The sequence below is a fragment of the Meles meles genome, chromosome 11 (assembly GCF_922984935.1).
Source record: "Meles meles chromosome 11, mMelMel3.1 paternal haplotype, whole genome shotgun sequence".
NCBI lineage: Eukaryota > Metazoa > Chordata > Mammalia > Carnivora > Mustelidae > Meles > Meles meles.
This window is the reverse complement of record NC_060076.1, coordinates 66,914,652-66,931,949: the sequence shown is the minus strand read 5'-3', so window position 1 is coordinate 66,931,949 and position 17,298 is coordinate 66,914,652. Positions and strand designations below refer to the sequence as shown.

The 17,298-nt window shown below is 44.0% G+C and overlaps 1 protein-coding gene across 13 annotated transcripts in view; it reads left to right on the top strand.

The window, feature by feature from the left end:
- The window catches only part of LOC123952764 (aminopeptidase O (putative)), a 337,543-nt gene that overhangs the window by 284,604 nt on the left and 35,641 nt on the right, over nt 1-17,298 (top strand). The window contains exons 14-16 of one of the 13 annotated variants that reach the window (XR_006820715.1): nt 3,397-3,575; nt 4,113-4,190; nt 5,277-5,357. The exons of 4 other annotated variants lie outside the window; for them this stretch is intronic. Coding sequence is in view for 1 of the 9 variants with exons in the window: in XM_046022215.1 (XP_045878171.1) it covers nt 5,185-5,357; nt 7,094-7,166 (246 nt within the window). In the remaining 8 variants the exon portion in view is untranslated. Of the gene's footprint in view, nt 1-3,396; nt 3,576-4,112; nt 4,191-5,184; nt 5,358-7,093; nt 9,320-17,298 lie in introns of those variants that run through there. 8 more of the 13 variants (XR_006820714.1, XR_006820717.1, XR_006820719.1 and 5 more) reach the window with 8 other exon arrangements.

Genomic DNA, 17,298 nt, shown 5'->3' with positions numbered 1-17,298 from the left:
GGGAAGCATAAAGAAGAGAATGGAGGACTGCCTATGATCCAGTCATCTGGAAAGCTGTAGACTCTTACTATTCTGGTGTTTGCCTTTCAAGTCACTTATTGGAAAAAAAAAAAAAAACTATTGAAAAAGAAGGGGAGTGTGTTTTGTATTTGTGACTTCAAAGGTGGTTCATTCAGGCTACTTTTTATTTTTTCTAATGAGCTGAATTCACTGATTTTTGAAACTTAGCCTTTTTGGAAAGACCTGTTTTATAACTTTCATAAGAAGGTACTTGATTGACAGTACTAGAATCCTGGCTTTCCCAGAGACTTGTGTACCTTAACTAAATCCATGTGGAAACGATCTTGTGTGTACCAGAGTAAGCTTTTACAAATGCAGACTGTGATCTAATGTCATCATCTCACAAATGGATGGCAAGAGCGGGCGTCAGGGCTGTGGGATGACTCCTTTTACCTTTGACTTTCTGCGTGCGACCTTTGGTGTAAAAAGTGGCACCAGCCATGCTGTGTCTCCTCCTCCTCTCTCATAGGGAATCCAAGGGCCATGCAGGAGCTGAGGGCATGCCGCCAGCTCACCTTGTGACTTTTAGGTTGAGCTTGCAGTCACAATAAGGGAATCATGGAAGATGAGCCTCTGTTCAGCAGTTAACTGTGGGGGCTATTTCTGTTCTATTTCAAGAAGCTGAAATTGATCCTCCCAGCTTGTTTCTAAGGAATATGCAGTGACACTGCTGGCCTGTCTTTTCTGGCTTCTATTAAAATGCAAATAGTCTTAACTTCAGAGTAGTATAATTGAGTCCTGAAAGGGGTTATAACTGATGCCTCCCTCTTCTTCAGTATTTTTGTGTTTTTGTGCTGCCGGGCTGGCTTTTCTGGCTATCTTGCTGTGTACATGGGTGAGAACCCCTCCCAGAGAGGCTTCGTCCCCGTCTAGTGGAAAGTCTGGCCCTTGCTGTGCTCCGTGCATCTCTGGAGTGCGCAGGCATACACACACGCACAGACGCACGCACACACCCGCTGGGGCCCACACAGAGTGAATGTCGTATACAGATTTGTGCAGGTGAATAGCATGAATTATATTGGTAATAATACATTTCTCTGTGTTTACTGGTACTGACTTAAATACAGTAGAGTTGGTGCATCTGTCTCCTTTTGCTCATCATGCATCTGCTCTTTTTTAGTTTAGAATGCCGTGAATCGTAGGTAAGCTGTCTTTCGTCACAAACCTGCAACAGCAGGACCTGCTCTGGTTAGGTATGCTGTACGTGTCCCCTGAATGCCAGCACATGGTGCCATGTTGGTCTTTGTTTTCATGTGAGAAGAAAGTAAGTCCCTCAGAAATTCTTTCTAACAACTGATACTTGACTGAGACCTCCCCTTCCATCAAAGGCCAGAAGCACAGCTTGTCGCCCGTGCCCTTATGACAGCCAACTGGTGGAGTGTATCATCCGAGGGGCACGCTTGTGAAGACCAAAGGGGACCACTGGGTTTCGCTCCCGCAAGGAACCAAAGAATTGCTGAAGCTTCCCTGTACATCTTGAATCCTCTTTCCAGCCCAGCTCCCTGAGGGTGGGAGAATGAAAACACGAGTGTCCTGAGCTGTTACTGGATCAAATCATTTAGGGTCATTTTTGGAAGTGTATCTCAATTCTGAGAAGCGAACGCTATCCACTCCTCTGTCTTTCAGCTTGTCCCAGATATTTGGAGCATTGTCCCGTTTGTGGACCTCATGCCACACTGAGGGTCTCTGATATTCCCCAGCCCCCACCTTTTCTTTTGATTCCATGTGTTTCTGCTAAAGATGTCATCTTCCAGTGCTCACGGAGGGGGCGGGGCATGAATAAATTGTTCAGGCCCCCGTAGTTTTTTGTACTTTGTGGTTTCACTCATCCTGTTGTGTTAACCGTAACATGGAAAGGGGCCTAATCAGAAGGCACATGTCCGAGGATATCAGACTAATGTGTGGTGGCCCAGAAACCCTCCAGTGTGGTGGGGAGTGGGCCAGAAAACACCTTTTATCGTGTATGTCTGAAAAAACCCCATTGGTCCTGACCAGCCAGGGCTGGCTGCTTCTGGGAGCATGCCTTTCCTTTTTGGGTTGCCTTGTTGGTGCTGTAGGTACACGTGCTGGCCCTTCTGGGGCCCTGGGGTTGGCCAGGCATGCCACAGGTGCAGGGGGAACCATTCCACACCCTGCAGTCTGTGGGGCCCCAGGCTCATCAGGGCCTATCCCTTCTGGACAGAGCGAGCTTTTGCTTCCAGGGAAACAAGCAAGTTCTATAGCACAGTTTTTAAAACATGCCTCTTGGGTATGTTTTCAGTTAAGTAAGTTCTGCCATTCAAAGATATTTCTGTTGACCCAGAAGCCACAGGGCAAACTCTGGAGATGTTTTCTCTGTCCTTTGAAAGACAGTGATGTTCACCTTTACTGTGGGTGTCCAGTGGGACTGGTCAGAAGAGCTGATGTCCCGCCAGCATCCGCTCTGCTCTCTTGGCCTCTGAGAGGCCCACGATCCAGTTGCAGCACATTTTGGTAGCACCAGAGGCCGGGCTTTGTAACTAGTAAACACTGGGTGTTACTGAGGAACAGATACACGTTCCCTGAAACAAGCTGGTAAATACATGACTGAATAAAGTCAGGGTGTGGTAATCTGTACTTGTCCTCACTTCTGGGTATGATGAAATAGCCTTTATTCTATGATAAAATAACCTGACCACTAATTTTATAGGTTGTGCTGCCCCGAAGCATTCCCAAGTTCTTTACCAACTGGGGACGTGCGTGTGTGCAGTGGGGATAAAGATCTGCCTGATACTGTGCTAAGTGCTAGAACACACGAGTTCATTTTAGGATGACTATTTTTAGGGGAACCTGGGCGGCTCAGTCAGTTAGGAATCTGGTCATGATTTTGGGATCATGAGATCGAGTCCCATGTCAGGCCCCTCTGCCCTTCCCCTGCTCTCACACGCGCTCGCTCTCTCCCAAATAAATAAGAGTTTCGAATGGCTATATTTAGAACACCAGTGCAACTTCTGAGGAGATTTCCGTTAGAACGGTGGAGTTGGAGGCACACCTTACCTGGTTTGAGAGAAGGTACCTCCAGCTTCATTCAGCAGAGACCGCTAAGAACAGCCGCGTTGCCATGGGCTGTTAAATCTCTGAGGCTGTTCTCTACCACAGGGTCATGGAGGCCAGAGGTTGGCACATTTGAGGTGTTAGTCTCATGTGTCCTCATTAAACCCCTTTTTTGGATACCTTTTTCTTCTTGCTGGTGCTGGTCTCTCCCCTACCTGTTGATTCAGGTGCCTCATGCCCTCCCAAGTGCCCAGCCCATCCGTTCGTTCTCATCTCTTATCCACTCCCTCCACACCCCACATGGTGACTTCTTCTCTCCTGCAGAATCTGCTTGTCCAGTTTCCCTCTCCTTCCACTCAGCCATGTCCTCCACCCAGCCTTTCTACCAGAGGTGATGGCGTTAAACCAGTGTGTGTGGGCGTCTCTCCATCGGTCATTGATTCTTCATGTTAAGAGAGACTGAACTGGAAAAAAAAAAAAAAGAGAGAGAGACTTAACTGAAGGTATGAGTCCATAATTCACAGTTCCCCATCTTCAAAAATGAAATACTGGGTTGATTATATGACACTCTAATGAATAATAAAGTAAGTCTCCTTAACATGCCTCTCCCCAAAAAGATCAGATTGGAATATTTGACATTTAGAAATAGGAGCTTTGTGTGATTCAGCGAATCACGGTGATTTTTTGGTGTTTATTTTGTGCCGTTTCAGAAATGGGAATCAAGAATGAATTACATAATGATTCTGTATATGGACATAGTAAAAATTATATTGTATAGCCCAAAGTTAAATGCCCATAATTCTGTGACCAGGCGTTAAATTTGGCATACATAGAAATTTGTAATCCTCATTTGCTTAACCAAATAGTGATTATAAGATGTTGTATGTTCTCTGTCCCTGTTTTGCTGTCACCTCTGTTAGTGCAGATCTCCCATTGAAAATGAGAGAATTGTTTTCTAAAGGACCTGTTGATGACATGTCTCTGCTTTGTCTCCTGAGATTTGGTTCTGAGTCCCGACATTCATGTTGTTTTGTTCTTAGGATACATTCATGAAAACCTGGATTTTCAGTTACATGTGAAACTTAATCATATTTTTATTTCTTGCTCAAAGCCAAGATGTAAGTAGCGATTACTTCAACTTTAGTCTTACCATCTTTTTGAATAATAGTTTAGACTGGTATGTTCATAAAGTGGATCCTTAATAAAGGAAAATATAAGTCATTCTTTTTCGCCCCCATTTTCTCCTTCCTTGTGATTTGATAGAATAGCATCAGGATACGAAAGGACAAAACTGGTAAAATACAAATCGAGTTCTCTGACAGATCACAGATCACAGAGATGAGAGAATTTGAGACCATGCTCCTTCTAAGTTGAGGTGATAAATGGGGCAGAAATGGTATGAGGGGTGAGGATGAAACAATTTAAAAGTAAAGATGAGCTAGTATTGGAACTCTACTTGGGTATTATAATTTTCCCCTTAAACCACACACTGTGGCCTGTGAGGCCTCCTTTGGCTCATCAGTTTTTATGTGGGCTAAAGGAGTTTGTTTGGAAGATGTAAATATCCTCATGTTTTTTTAATGGAGAGAGGTTGGAACAATTATGCTTTCAATTCTGATCAACTGACAGTCCTTGATTTGACATGAGCCACACTGAGAGAAAGCATGTACTGTTTCGGTGATGTAATACTGGTCGCTAGAAAGAGAAGCTTGACAAGCAGACCTTGCTGTGATTCTGGCTATTGGTTGGATTGGATTGATTGAAATGTTTCTGGTTTTGTTATGAACCTGGGAGAGAAGTGAGAAGACACCTAGCATTTCATTTAATAATCTGGAAGAAAAACATTTCCAACAGTAATCACACATCATTTTTTTCCTGAAACTGGACATTAATTGTTGGCATATTTGAAAAATCTGCCCCAGTTATGCATCCTGTGGGAGCTGTCCATAACCAGAGCTAACCATTTGACTCCAGTTGAGGAACAGTATGAACGTCTTGAAGATGTAAGCAGTAGTAACTCTCTAAGGAATTTCCTTTGTACTGTGCTTTGCTGCTTTTTAAAATTAATCCCTTTGACACCAGATTCATATAGTTTTTTTTTTTTTTTTAAAGAAATTGCTACGTGGCATAGCTTGTCAGGAAGAGCAGCCACTGCCCCTTCATCATTCATTTGCCCAGACTCACCTCCTACCACACGCTTTCAGATGCTTCATCCAGAAAATGAAAAATGAACACGAGAGATTGCAGACCCCAGGGAGGGAGACGCTCCTGCGACATCGGTCACAGTGAGTTTTCTTGAATACAAAGGATTGTACAGATATTCGTGTCTTAAATCTCCCCAGGTTTTTGCTGTCTAGTAATTGAGACATCTTTAAGAATTCCTGCTGTGGGGTGCCTTGGTGGCTCAGTTGGTTAAGCGACTGCCTTCAGCTCAGGTCATGATCTTGGAGTCCTGGGATCGAGTCCCACATCGGGCTCCCAGCTCCGTGGGGAGTCTGCTTCTCCCTCTCTGATCTTCTTAACTCTCATGCTCTCTCTCTCTCTCTCTCTCTCAAAAGAATAAATAAAATCTTTAAAAAAAAAAGCTGTCCTTTAAAAAACAAAACAAGAATTCCTGCTGTGTTTAAGGATTCCTTTATGAGGATGCACCTGTGATTCTGTGGGAGCACATTTCCTTTAAGCTTAAGCTTCTCTAAGCTTGAGGGCAGTTGGAATCTTCCGGGGAGTTTGCTTGCCTTTTGAAGATCTTAACACTGGTTTTTCAGAAGGACATTTAATTTAGTTATTTGAAGTTGTAATTCATGAGGGTGGAATTTACCTGGTAGGCCCTACTTGCTTTCGGTCCTCACCTGTGGGGGGGAAAAATAAAAAATTAAATCAATCCCAAGTTTTACATAAATTTGTAAGAGTAGCAACACATTCAAAAAGTGTGGCTTTTAATATGCCTTTCAACAGATCACAGAATGGTGAGGGGTTTTTGTTTTTTTTTTTAAACATGGGGAGAACACTAGTTTGTTTCCGATGTCACCAGGTATGACATAACTGAGATAGAGAGGAAAGCTGTTCTGTGAACTCCATGTCTGACCTGGAGACACAGGGCTTGAAGTCAGCTGGGAGGTGGGGGTGGGGGACAGTGGCCCTGAAGGCCCTTTGATCTCCTTCTTCCAGCCTGGTCTTAAGCCTGCCTTAGCAGTCAGGGCCCCAAGTGTCATCTCTTGCCAGTTCAACTGTGAGGCAATCAGATGCTCACTGGAATTTGGCAGGTCATACATTCTGAACGTGCCACTTAGAGAAAGTAGTAGCATCTTTTCAGCTTCGGTTCAAAGCCGGTATGCTGCTCCTCTGCACACCACAGATGTGTGAGATATTCCCAGCCTGATTGTGGGCATGAAAATTGTAGAGAACCCGTAGAGGCGTTCACAGTGTTTCACCAACTGACCTCAGAACGGTGTTGGTAGTTTCGTTATGAATAACTTCTGTGAAGTTTCAGGAATAATGTATTTTTTCATCCACCTTTTAGCCTTCATTGTGACTTGGAAAAAAAAGGATTTTCCTTTATCAATCTCTAACCATTTTATCTTAGGAATTCTTTCTGAAGTCATCCTTTATTTTACCAGAAAGCCGATTAGAGTTCATTGATAGAAATGATAGGCTGTACAAATAACTATGGAAAATATCTTTCTCCTTGGCACCTGAAAGTCATCGGAAGTATTGCTGCATTCAGTGTAAAGGGTGTGCCGGGTTTCAGTATTTGAAATTATGATATTAAAAACACAGCGTCTTGGGCACCAAAGCTCGATGAATTCAAGGGTTCTACAGAAATTTAACTTGCATTTTTTTCCCACATGATATTCACATTTCTTCTCCACCCCTCAGTTTCTGGAGTACGTAAGGTATCATCTTTGTTCTGGGACAGTGTCTCTAGGAGATTACTGAAGGACTGGGACAGACCATTTTAAGATGGTGAAAGGTTCAGTTTGCTTAACTGAAAAGCCTACAAGCGCTGTTTTTTTCTCTTCAGCTGCTCTCTGCAAGCCTTCAGACACACTGGGAGAAGGAAGTGCTCAGTCCTGACAACTGTGGTAACATTATAATTGATTGATCTGTGTAGTGTAGCCCATTACCTGGCAGAAGAAGCTCATAAATTCCTAACAGTTATCTGGCTTCACTTGGTGATTGATAGTGGTTCTGACTGGGCCCCCACTTACAGAATGTGACCCAGGAGTGTGGTGACACGGTGGGGAGGTGGGCACCTCAGTTGTGTACAAAATACATGGTGTTCTCTAGGTGAAAATTGCTCAGTGTAGAGAATGCTTTTAGTATGAGAAACCTCCTCCCTCCCTCCCTCCCTTCCTTCCTTCCATACCCCCATCTATCCATCCTTGCTCTGTGTGGAGCAAGTTCTCTGCCACTTAGGGCTGTATCTCTCTCTGGTGTAAAGCTACATATATGTACTACACAGGAGAAGGGACCCAAGTTTCCTGAAGAATTAAGTGAATTTAATCAGGTGAAGAAAACACTGATTTCTCTTGTTATACCAAACATGATGGTGTAATGAAATGAAACTCCCTGGAAAACTAGATACCATCAACCTTGAATGACAGGGATAGACAGGAATGAGTCCAGCCAGGAGTGTGCTTGGGAGAACATGCTGTTTCCAGCAGCTGCAATTTAGCACGCATCAGGCTGTGAATTCTTCTGTGCTTTGGTTTCTAGGCAACTCGCACAGATTTAAAATCTGAATATAAACATATGCACACACTTCCTCCTTTCCTCCCCAATCAAAAAAACTCTGAATAAAATGATACAAAGCCTAATGACATAACCCATGTCTGCCACAACTGTTGTAACTAAACAAATCCAGGCCACTACCTGGCTATTTAGAGATTCTGGTAGTTAAACCTAGGAAATGAGGACTTCTTTTGTTGCAAAATGGTTCCTGTTTCTACAGTACAAACAAATTGTGGGTATTTTGCCACCAAGGTACCCTGCAAGAGAAAGGGTCTCCTCATGAAAATGGTTTCTCTTGTTAATGGAGATTTCTTTTCCTATATTTTTAATTAGTCCTGCATTAAGATTGTTCGAAGTTCTAGATCTCCTTATTGACAGCAGTAGGTTCTGTCCCTGAAGGGGTACTGGATGGTTTCTTGAATACTGGCCTATCTCCCCTTTTCCTGTTGGCAGCTCTCAGGACTCACAGGACCCTGTTTGGTTGGATCAGTGCCTCCACTGGCAGCAGGAGGGAGATGGTAGGAGCAGTCCCAGAGTCACTGTGGCTTACTGTTGCCCTTGGGGATTTGGAATTGAAGATAACCGTGGGGAGTTTACAGACGAGGCAGTTTTCAAAAGGTTGCCAGTAAATTTAACAATCGAAGTGATCTTGTTTGACCAGGCACTGTTTAGATTCATGTTGAGAACTGCTACCTCTAGGTTTGAAAGCAGGGTTATTATGGATCCCTTGGACAGACGGAAGTCGAATGGGACACCTGTGGGACTTCATCCGGTGCCTTTAAATATTTCATAGCGTAGTGGCAGGAAGGTCTGGGCGGGGATCAGCTGCTGCTTGATGCGCTTTGGGAGTCTGCACCTTGAGGAGTGTGGATCAGTTGGGAAAGGTCCAAATAAAGGTAAAGTTAGAGGTTAAAAAGTAAAGTCTTTGAACCAGTTTTTTTTTTTGTTTTTTTTTTTTTTAATGGATTTGTTCTGTTTAGTAGCATCAGCGTTCAGGACTTTGGGGATGAGCTGGCCTCGGAGTTCTAACCTTTGTGCTTCTAGACAGACAAGTCACTGAGTGCCTCTCCATTTAAAACTCTCCTGTAATGAGGAAGCCAGACATCCTGCCATCCTTAAATTTTTTCCTGAGTTTAGGACACAGCACAAAATAAAGTGACTTTAAATTGTACTTTTGGGGTTAAGAATCGTATTTTTGCAAATAACAAATCAATATATTGTGCTCCTAATAGAAACACTTAATAAATTCATGTATTTTTTTACATGGCTGTGTCTTCAGTGCTAATTATTTGTGGCTTCACCAAAAACTGGGTCACATTTCCAGTAAGTCCTATCCTACAATCACAACACAGCAGTTTTCTTTGAAAATACTTCTCCTAAAGGTTTTTAGGGCAGGCTGTACAACAGAAACGACTTAGGAATTTACTAATTTGTTTACCCCCGCTATGAACATTGTGTTTGTCCGTTGTCATTCATTCATTTTTCATGTTACTACCTCTTAAAAATCTTTACAGTAGCCACTGGTGTTATTTACCAGCAAGAACAATGATTTGTGGGGTGCCTGGGTGGCTCCGTGGGTTAAAGCCTCTGCCTTTGGCTCAGGTCATGGTCTCAGGGTCCTGGGATCAAGCCCCAGATCGGGCTCAGCAGGGAGCCTGCTTCCCTCTCTTTCTCTGCCTGCCTCTCTGCCTACTTGTGATCTCTGTCTGTCAAATAAATAAATACAATCTTTAAAAAAAAAAACACTATGATTTGTAACAGCAGACTAAGTAAGGTTGCTCATATTATTTTTTTCTCAGAGTTTGTTAAAACAGTTTTCAGGATGTTAGGTTTTTATAGTTATTATATGATTGATATATTTCCTTTTCCCACAGAACTGAAGCATGTTAAGGATGCTATTTTAATTTAATTCTGGGAATATAATATGAATAGCAGTAGGGGCCTGTAGGAGGGGCTAGAAGAGGAAACTCAGGCCTTGTCAGCCCCCTTCATGCACAAGCAGCGCACGTGGAGGATGGTTTCTCCCGAGTCCCAGAGGACAGCCAGAGGGGAGAGGTGCACAGGGTCAGGAAACTTTGAGGCCACAGCTTCACCAGTGGGCTCTGCTTCCCCAAGCCCTTCCCACAGACTTGTGCCTGCATTGATAGGAATTATTTTTCCTGTGCTTTGTAAAATTTAATGCCCAGCCTTTTTTTCCTGTTCCCCCCACCCCCGCCCTTTAGAATTACATTACTATCAGGAATGGGTTTCCAAGAAGTAGAGATGAAGGAAGGCTATATTTCACCATGTGCGGTTCTGCTAATAAAAATGTATGGTCAGGGCACCTTGGTTATTCAGTTGGTTAAGCATCTGGCTCCTTGATTTCAGCTTGGGTCATGATCTCAGGGTGTTGGAATCGAGCCCTGTGTAGGGCTCTGTACTCAGCGTGGAGTCTGCCTGAGATTCTCTCTCTTTCTCTCTCTCTCTCTGCCTTTCCCCTGCTTGCGTGTGCACACAGTCTCTCTTTCTCTAAAACAAATAAAGATAAAATCTTTTTTTTTTTAAGATTTTATTTATTTGACAGACAGAGATCACAAGTAGGCAGAGAGGCAGGCAGAGAGTGAGAGGGGGAAGCAGGCTCACCTCTGAGTAGGGAGCCTGATGCAGGGCTCGATCCCAGGACCCTGGGATCATAACCCGAGCCGAAGGCAGAGGGCTCAACCCGCTGAGCCACCCAGGCGCCCCTAAAGATAAAATCTTAAAAAAAAAGAAAAGGGTGGTTGAACACAAAGCCAAGTTTAGTTTTCAGACTTAGACCATTGTACAGAAACATAAGTACTTTTTTCTAAAGGGAAAATGTCATAGCCCTTGGCCCAGGTGTGTTTCGTTTTGGGTTGCTTCCCACTGCCTGAGGCTCCACATTTTCTGTGGCTTCTCCAGAACCTGTCTCCATCCCTGTGATTAAAGAGAAGAGCATGGAGTTCTCTTTCACTTACTTCTGACCAGGTGCTCCAAGGAGACATCTACTGGTGAGATGTCTCACATCTCACATTCCGGTTCCCTCGTTCCCTTCTGGTGGTGTGTTCACGGAGGTGAGGCCATTCCTGACAGAACCACCTCCACCTCAGTCTTCCTGTCTTGTTAGGGGCAGGGTCTTACTTTGGATATGATCCTTGCTCCTTGCAGGCTGGTTCAGCTCCACAGACAGTAATGCCAAAGGAGAGCCAAAAATACAAAAAACACTGATCCAAGTGAGGTACACTTGAAAGAAATTGCTTTTTAAAATACAGGACATGACAAAGAATTGCCCTTCTTCCCTCAGTGAAGAGTTTGTCTGGAAAGATACAGTTGGTTAATTGCTTCTCCTTAGAAAATATAATAGTGTGAACTTCGGAAAACATCAAAATCGGGCAGTTTCCTTATAGTCTGTGCATCATGAAAAAAAAAAAAAAAAAAACAATGACGCCGATCTCATGGACATGTGGGATTGCTCCAACCTCTTACCGCTCCTTTTACCACTTAGACGTCTCTTCGGGCTTCCCAACCACAAGGCCCCATGCTCTTCAGGAACTTGGCCAGCTTTAGCACACCGAGTACAACATCTGGGGGCAAAGGAAGACCCCTTCAACAGCAGCATTGTGCCCTTTGCACAGTGGAGGAAGTGGCCCCAGGAAAAGATTGTTTTGTGCTAGAAAAATAGAAAATGCGGGGAACTATTCAAAAATTAGTTTGTGTTTTAAATCAATTATGTAGTCACCTAAAACCTGATAGGGCCCAATTGTAATTGCAGTGCTGTGTGTATCCAAAGTCCTCATTTGTGTGTGTATGTTGGGGGGGGTGGTTGACGCTTCAAAACACTACAATAAACTGGGCTGTGATCTCACCATATGTGTTGAATTGAACACAACTCTTCTGCTTTTAATGAAGACTTTAGCCTTTAGGGGTAAATAAAACATCACTAAACAGGGATGGCCTGAATATTTTTTACTGGCTGTAATAATTAAAGCCATGAAAAAGGTGGTGGGGTTATGTTACTTATTAACTTGAATCGCTCTTAGATTTGATCAAGACGTGGTTGCCCATGGCGTTTTGTTTCATGTTTGTCCTTTGTTTCATTGACATGCTCTGCCTTGGCCTCCGTGGTACCATAAAAGCAGCAAAGCAGTTAGGAACCAGACCCGAAGGGGCTTTTATTTTTATTTTTAATTTTTATTTTTTTTTTAAGATTTATTTATTTATTTGACAGATAGAGATCACAAGTAGGCAAAGAGGCAGGCAGAGAGAGAGCAGGAAGCACGCTCCCTGTTGAGCAGAGAGCCCGATGCGGGACTTGATCCCAGGACCCTGAGATCGTGACCTGAGCCGAAGGCAGAGGCTTAACCTACTGAGCCACCCAGTTGCCCCCGAAAGGGCTTTTAGACCTCCTCTCTAGTTTTCTTCTCTGCTCAGCCTACCAACCTCAGCAAACTTCTCAGACCCTAGACTCGAGCCTGAAATTCCCTGTGAAGCTGTGTGCTTGGGGATGAGGGGAGGGACCTGAAAGAAGTTCTCCCCTCTTAAGAGGACACAGATCAGAGCGTAGGTGTAGCTTAGAGCTTTAAAAGGATGTTTTTATTTTGAGCAGCAGTGACATTGATTATAAGGGGAACTTGGAACCCAGATGTATTGGTTTTCTATTGCTGCTGTAACAGATAACCAGGAATTCTGGGACTGAAAACAACACGGATTTATTATCTACAGTATCTGGAGATAAGATGTCCAAAATCAGTCTCTCTGGGCTAACCTCAGGGTGTCAGCAGGCCTCTCTTCCTTTCTGGAGGCTCTGTGGGAGCATCTGCTTCCTCACCTGTTCCAGCTTCCAGAGGCCCCTGTAGTCCTTGGCTCATGGTCACTACCTCCACCTTCAAAATGGGCAAGGCCAGAGCCGCTCCTTCTCATACTGCTCTCTCTCTCTCTCTGGTTCTCTCTTCCCTGCCTGCTTTCTTAACTGCTAATGACTTTGTGATTACCTCGGGCTCGCTTGGATAATCCAGGATCATTCCATTTCTAAGTCGTCTGATTAACAACCTTAATTCTCTTTTGCCAGCAAATCTAAAGTACTCACAGGTTCCAGGGATTAGGACGTGGCCATTATCCTGCTTCCCACAATAGAGAGTGTTGATAGTGTAAAGGTTAGTGAATTGGGAATTCTTAGGGTTGGACAATAGATACAGGCTGTGTGGTATTAGAAGTAGGTTTTAGGGGCACCTAGGTGGCTCAGTCAGTCAGACATCCAGCTATTAATTTCGGCTCAGGTCATGATCTCAGGGTCCTGGGGCTCTGAGCTCAGTGGGGAATCGGTTTCCTTCTCTCCCTCTGCCCCTACCCCTATGCACGTGTGCTCTCTCTTTCTCTCTCAGATAAATAAATCTTAAAAAAAAAAAAAAAAAGGATTTTCATAGCTTCTTACCAAGGTTTCTTACAACTACTACCTGGAAAAATTATGTATGTATGTGCACGTACAACAGTAGAAAAGGTCATCTGTATTTTTAGCTTAAATGGGTTTCTAAATGGGTAATATCTAATGTCAACTACTGAATAAAGAGAAATTTTAACTCTGACATACAAATATTTTAATTTTAGTTTGGGGGGAAATGGCATTTCTCTGTTCAAAAGAATGATCCAATTATAGTTTTATTGACTTAAGAATAATTGAATTATTTTTTGTCTTGTGAATTTTTTGTGCTTTAATTTGTTATTAACATCTAACCTCATGGGAAAATCTCTAATAAAATTGATACTCTATTTTTGACACTCTAAACATTCTTTTTGGTGCTCACATCTGTAAAATTTTACATAGTTTTTAAGCACTGTGTGCTTTTCTTGTGTCTTAAATGGCTCAACTTTTCTGCGTCCCCTTTCCCCAGCCATCTCTTTTAAGGCTCTGGGTGGTGTGTGCCCATGTCTGTAGAGCCATGGCAAAGACAGCTGAGATCACAAATGTGTGCAGTTCTCTGGGAGAAAAGCACCATCTGCATTTGCATAAAGCGGAGCAGCAGTGGTTAAGCTGTCAACAGCTTCCGAGAAGAAAATGTCCCCAAAGTAGATACGACATTTACCTGTAATGGCTTTCTTTGCCTGTAAAATTAATGGTATGAGGCTTAAAAAAAAAAAAAGTATTTGAATTTCTCTTTTAAAGTTGATCCTATTTTAACAAATTTTCATCATTTTAGTTGCTAAAATTAGTGCTAATGGGCACAAGATTGAAACTTTGATCTTGTCACAAGACAGGTGACATCAGTTCGGAAGTTGGCTGTGCTCGGTGCTGGGTGGGGAGATTGAAAGAAAAGACGGTGCGGCCTTCTAGGAGCTCAGACACTCGGGGTGTGCATAGCAGAACTCTGCTAGTTCTGTTGCATGGCGCGTGGGACCCAAAAAGCCCAAGGTGTTGCTGGAATGATTCTTGAAAAAGGTAGCCCCTGGAAAGTGATTAGTAGGAGAGTCGGAGGGCATTCCAGGTGAAGGGACTGGTATTAGCAATTCTTATCAGTTTGACTGCAAAAATAAGTTTGAAGGGCTGAGAGGATTGGGACTGGCACGGAGTGTATTGGATGACACACGCTGGAGCTTACAGGTCACTCACTGTGTCAGAGAACAGAGAGGAGAAAAGGCCAGAATCAGAGTTGTGCGTTAGCAAAACTCACCTGTCCCGGTGGGCGTGGACAACGTGGGTTTGTAATCCAGGCCCTCGCCACCACGCAGGCATAACGAGGCTCTGGGACGCTCATAAAGGGAGGAAGGCGCTGCAGATCAGGGAGGGTGGGAGAATGGAGGGCTGCTTTGAAGACTGGTTGACACTTGGCGGTTACTTTAGTAGGTTCAGCGGACTCAGTCGGCGCTCCACTCCGTGTTGGCACAGTTAGTCTTTGGGGAGCATGCGGGAGGGGGGTGGGCGCTTGTAAATTCATGCCTAGGACCAAAGTCGGTCCCTAGCCCGAAAGGGCGCCTACGGTTTCCTGGCACCTTTGAGTTGGATCGAGTTCTTTGGGCTGGAGAGAACGGAAGTCGCGGTGTTTCCGCCCAAGGTCACTAGGTGAGTAGACCCGGGTTCTAGGTGACTCACCAGCTGACGGCCCCTCTACTGCCTGCTATTTGTGTTCGGAGGAAAGGGCGCTGTTTTTAAAGAGAGGCAGTCTTATCCCCTGCACCGCAAGACCCTGGCCCCGCGCGGCGCGGCGGCCCTGTGGGCACCTGCGGGGCTGAGAGGCGGGGTAGGGGCGGGGCCAGGACACCGCCTCCTCCGTGGGAGCCCCGGCATCCAGCCCACCGCCCGCTCCCTCTGCAGGTAGACCCCTGCGCCCCGTGCCCCACTCTCTGACTGCGAGGCCGCCGGGACCCTGGCGCGCGAGCGGACCTTTAACTGGGGGTTGGTGGCCGGTGTCGGTTGAGGGTACGGGGCGACGAGGACGAAGCGCGGCCTGTGGGGCCCCAGGGTCCACACGACTTGATTTGCTTGAAACTTTCTTGCGTTAGGTGTACTCCCGCCTTTAGAGCCAAGCATTTGGGCACACCTCGAATTCCCTGAATCCCTCTCGTTTTTCGTCTCCCGGTTGAGGACTGCCTGCGCCTTGCTGGTGGACGCTGTGCGCGCGGCCCTCCCGGCGAAGGGCTTGTGGAAGTCCTGTGGAGGGATCCTGCGCACTCATCCAGGCTCTCCGCTTCCGAGCTCGAGAGCGTCGTTCTCGTCGTTGGTTGCTGCGCTAGAGCCGTAGTCTCCTAAGAGTTTGGTACTTTAATTTTGTCCTCCGCCTCCGCCTTTAATAATCTATTGTCCTTGTGCTTCTAATTAGGTCATTCTTTGCTTTTCAGAGACTAACGTGCTCCGGGGACAGGTGTCAGTGTAGTTCTACCCGCCTTTTAACTTAGGTGAAGCTGGTTGAGAGCACGGAGCGAGACGTGCAGATAGATTTAGGGCAGCATCTCCCGGCGGGCCCCGTGGAATTGATAGTGGCCTTTGGGGATCTGCTTTTGAAAAGCCTTGGAAAGCTGTCGCTGCCCCTGCTTTGGAGAGAGGTGGGGCACACGGTGCCGCGCCAGTGCCTCGGTAGCGCTGGCCAGCGGGAGATTGCGCTCTGCTTGGGAAAAGGGTGGGGAGGGGGGACCCTAGATAGGGCTTCTTTCAAAAAGCAATAATCCTAACAGTAATTTCGTGGGGTAGGGCTCTTGATTTGACTTACAAAGGGGGAAATGGTACTTGTAATAATAGCTTGAGCAACTAGTATTGGAATCAACAAGAAATGAAATCTCTGATGTTGAGAACTCGCTCTTACATGGAGATACTTCCAGGACATTATGTGGTATTTTATCTTAACTCCTGGTGTTTACCTTTCAGTTTAAAACAAAATTGCAGGTTTGACCAACAGCTTGTCAATGACTTTTTTGCTTTTCAAAGTAAATGTTAAGTTTGTGTCAGCGATGAGGCTGATAGCGGCATGGGTGCTTGGCTGTTAGATGTTAACTTTTACAAGGCATTTTGGTATATTTTTTAAAATTTCTTTATTCTTGTCTGATTGTCATTGCAGAATATTTGTTGTTTATTCTCTGAAGGAACATAACATGGATTTTTCATACTGAAACTTTGAGTTACACTGAATTTTTGTGTTCTTATACATTTGAAAACATGCATAAAGCTTATTAATGTTCTTAACATTTAAAGGGAGCTGTCCTGTCTTGTACACAAAGAGATTAACTTAGCCAAAAAAGCTTTAAAGCCATTTAAAGATTTAGATGTTGACTTAGTGGGGAATTTTGGAAGGATAGGTTTGGGGGAAATACTATATTTTCTCTGGAGGAGGCTTCTCTCTGTATTCTCAATTGCTTACTCTGTTTATTTTATCTGCAGAACAAGTGTTTGGAAGTCCTTTATTTTTATGTCTCAGGCACCTGGTCTTCTTAATTTAAGCATTTAAGAATATCTTCTTATTTTCAGGGCTTTAACCTTTTAAAAGAGATACATTAACATTTGAAAGTGTTTCCATTTGGTTTTAGTTGTTTCTTACTTTCTCTACTTGTTTTAACTTGAAATTAGTTGATTTTCTTGTTTTAACTTGAAATTAGTTGATTTTCTTGTTAAGAGATTGACTTTTTAAGTGGTTAATACAGCGAAACTAAATTGTGTTCAGATATTTGTCCTGTTAACATCTGGAAAGGCAAACAGCTGCTAAACAAAAATCGCATTTGTAACAAACTAAGGTACTAAATTCATTTTTCATAACGTGAACAGTTAAGATTTCCTTCATTTGAAAATGGAGAAATTTTCAAGCATATCCTAGTAAATGCACGGAGTGGGACTGAACTATACTACTGAAATTTTGAAAAACTTAAAATCTGTGTTTGTGGAAAAATACTGAAAGGGGAGGAGACATATAAGACATGTAACCTGTTTTGTGCAACATTTATGTAATGGTTGTTTTTATTATTTCTGTACTTCAGTAGTTCATTGCCTTTTTTTTTTTTTTAACTCTTTCACATAAACTT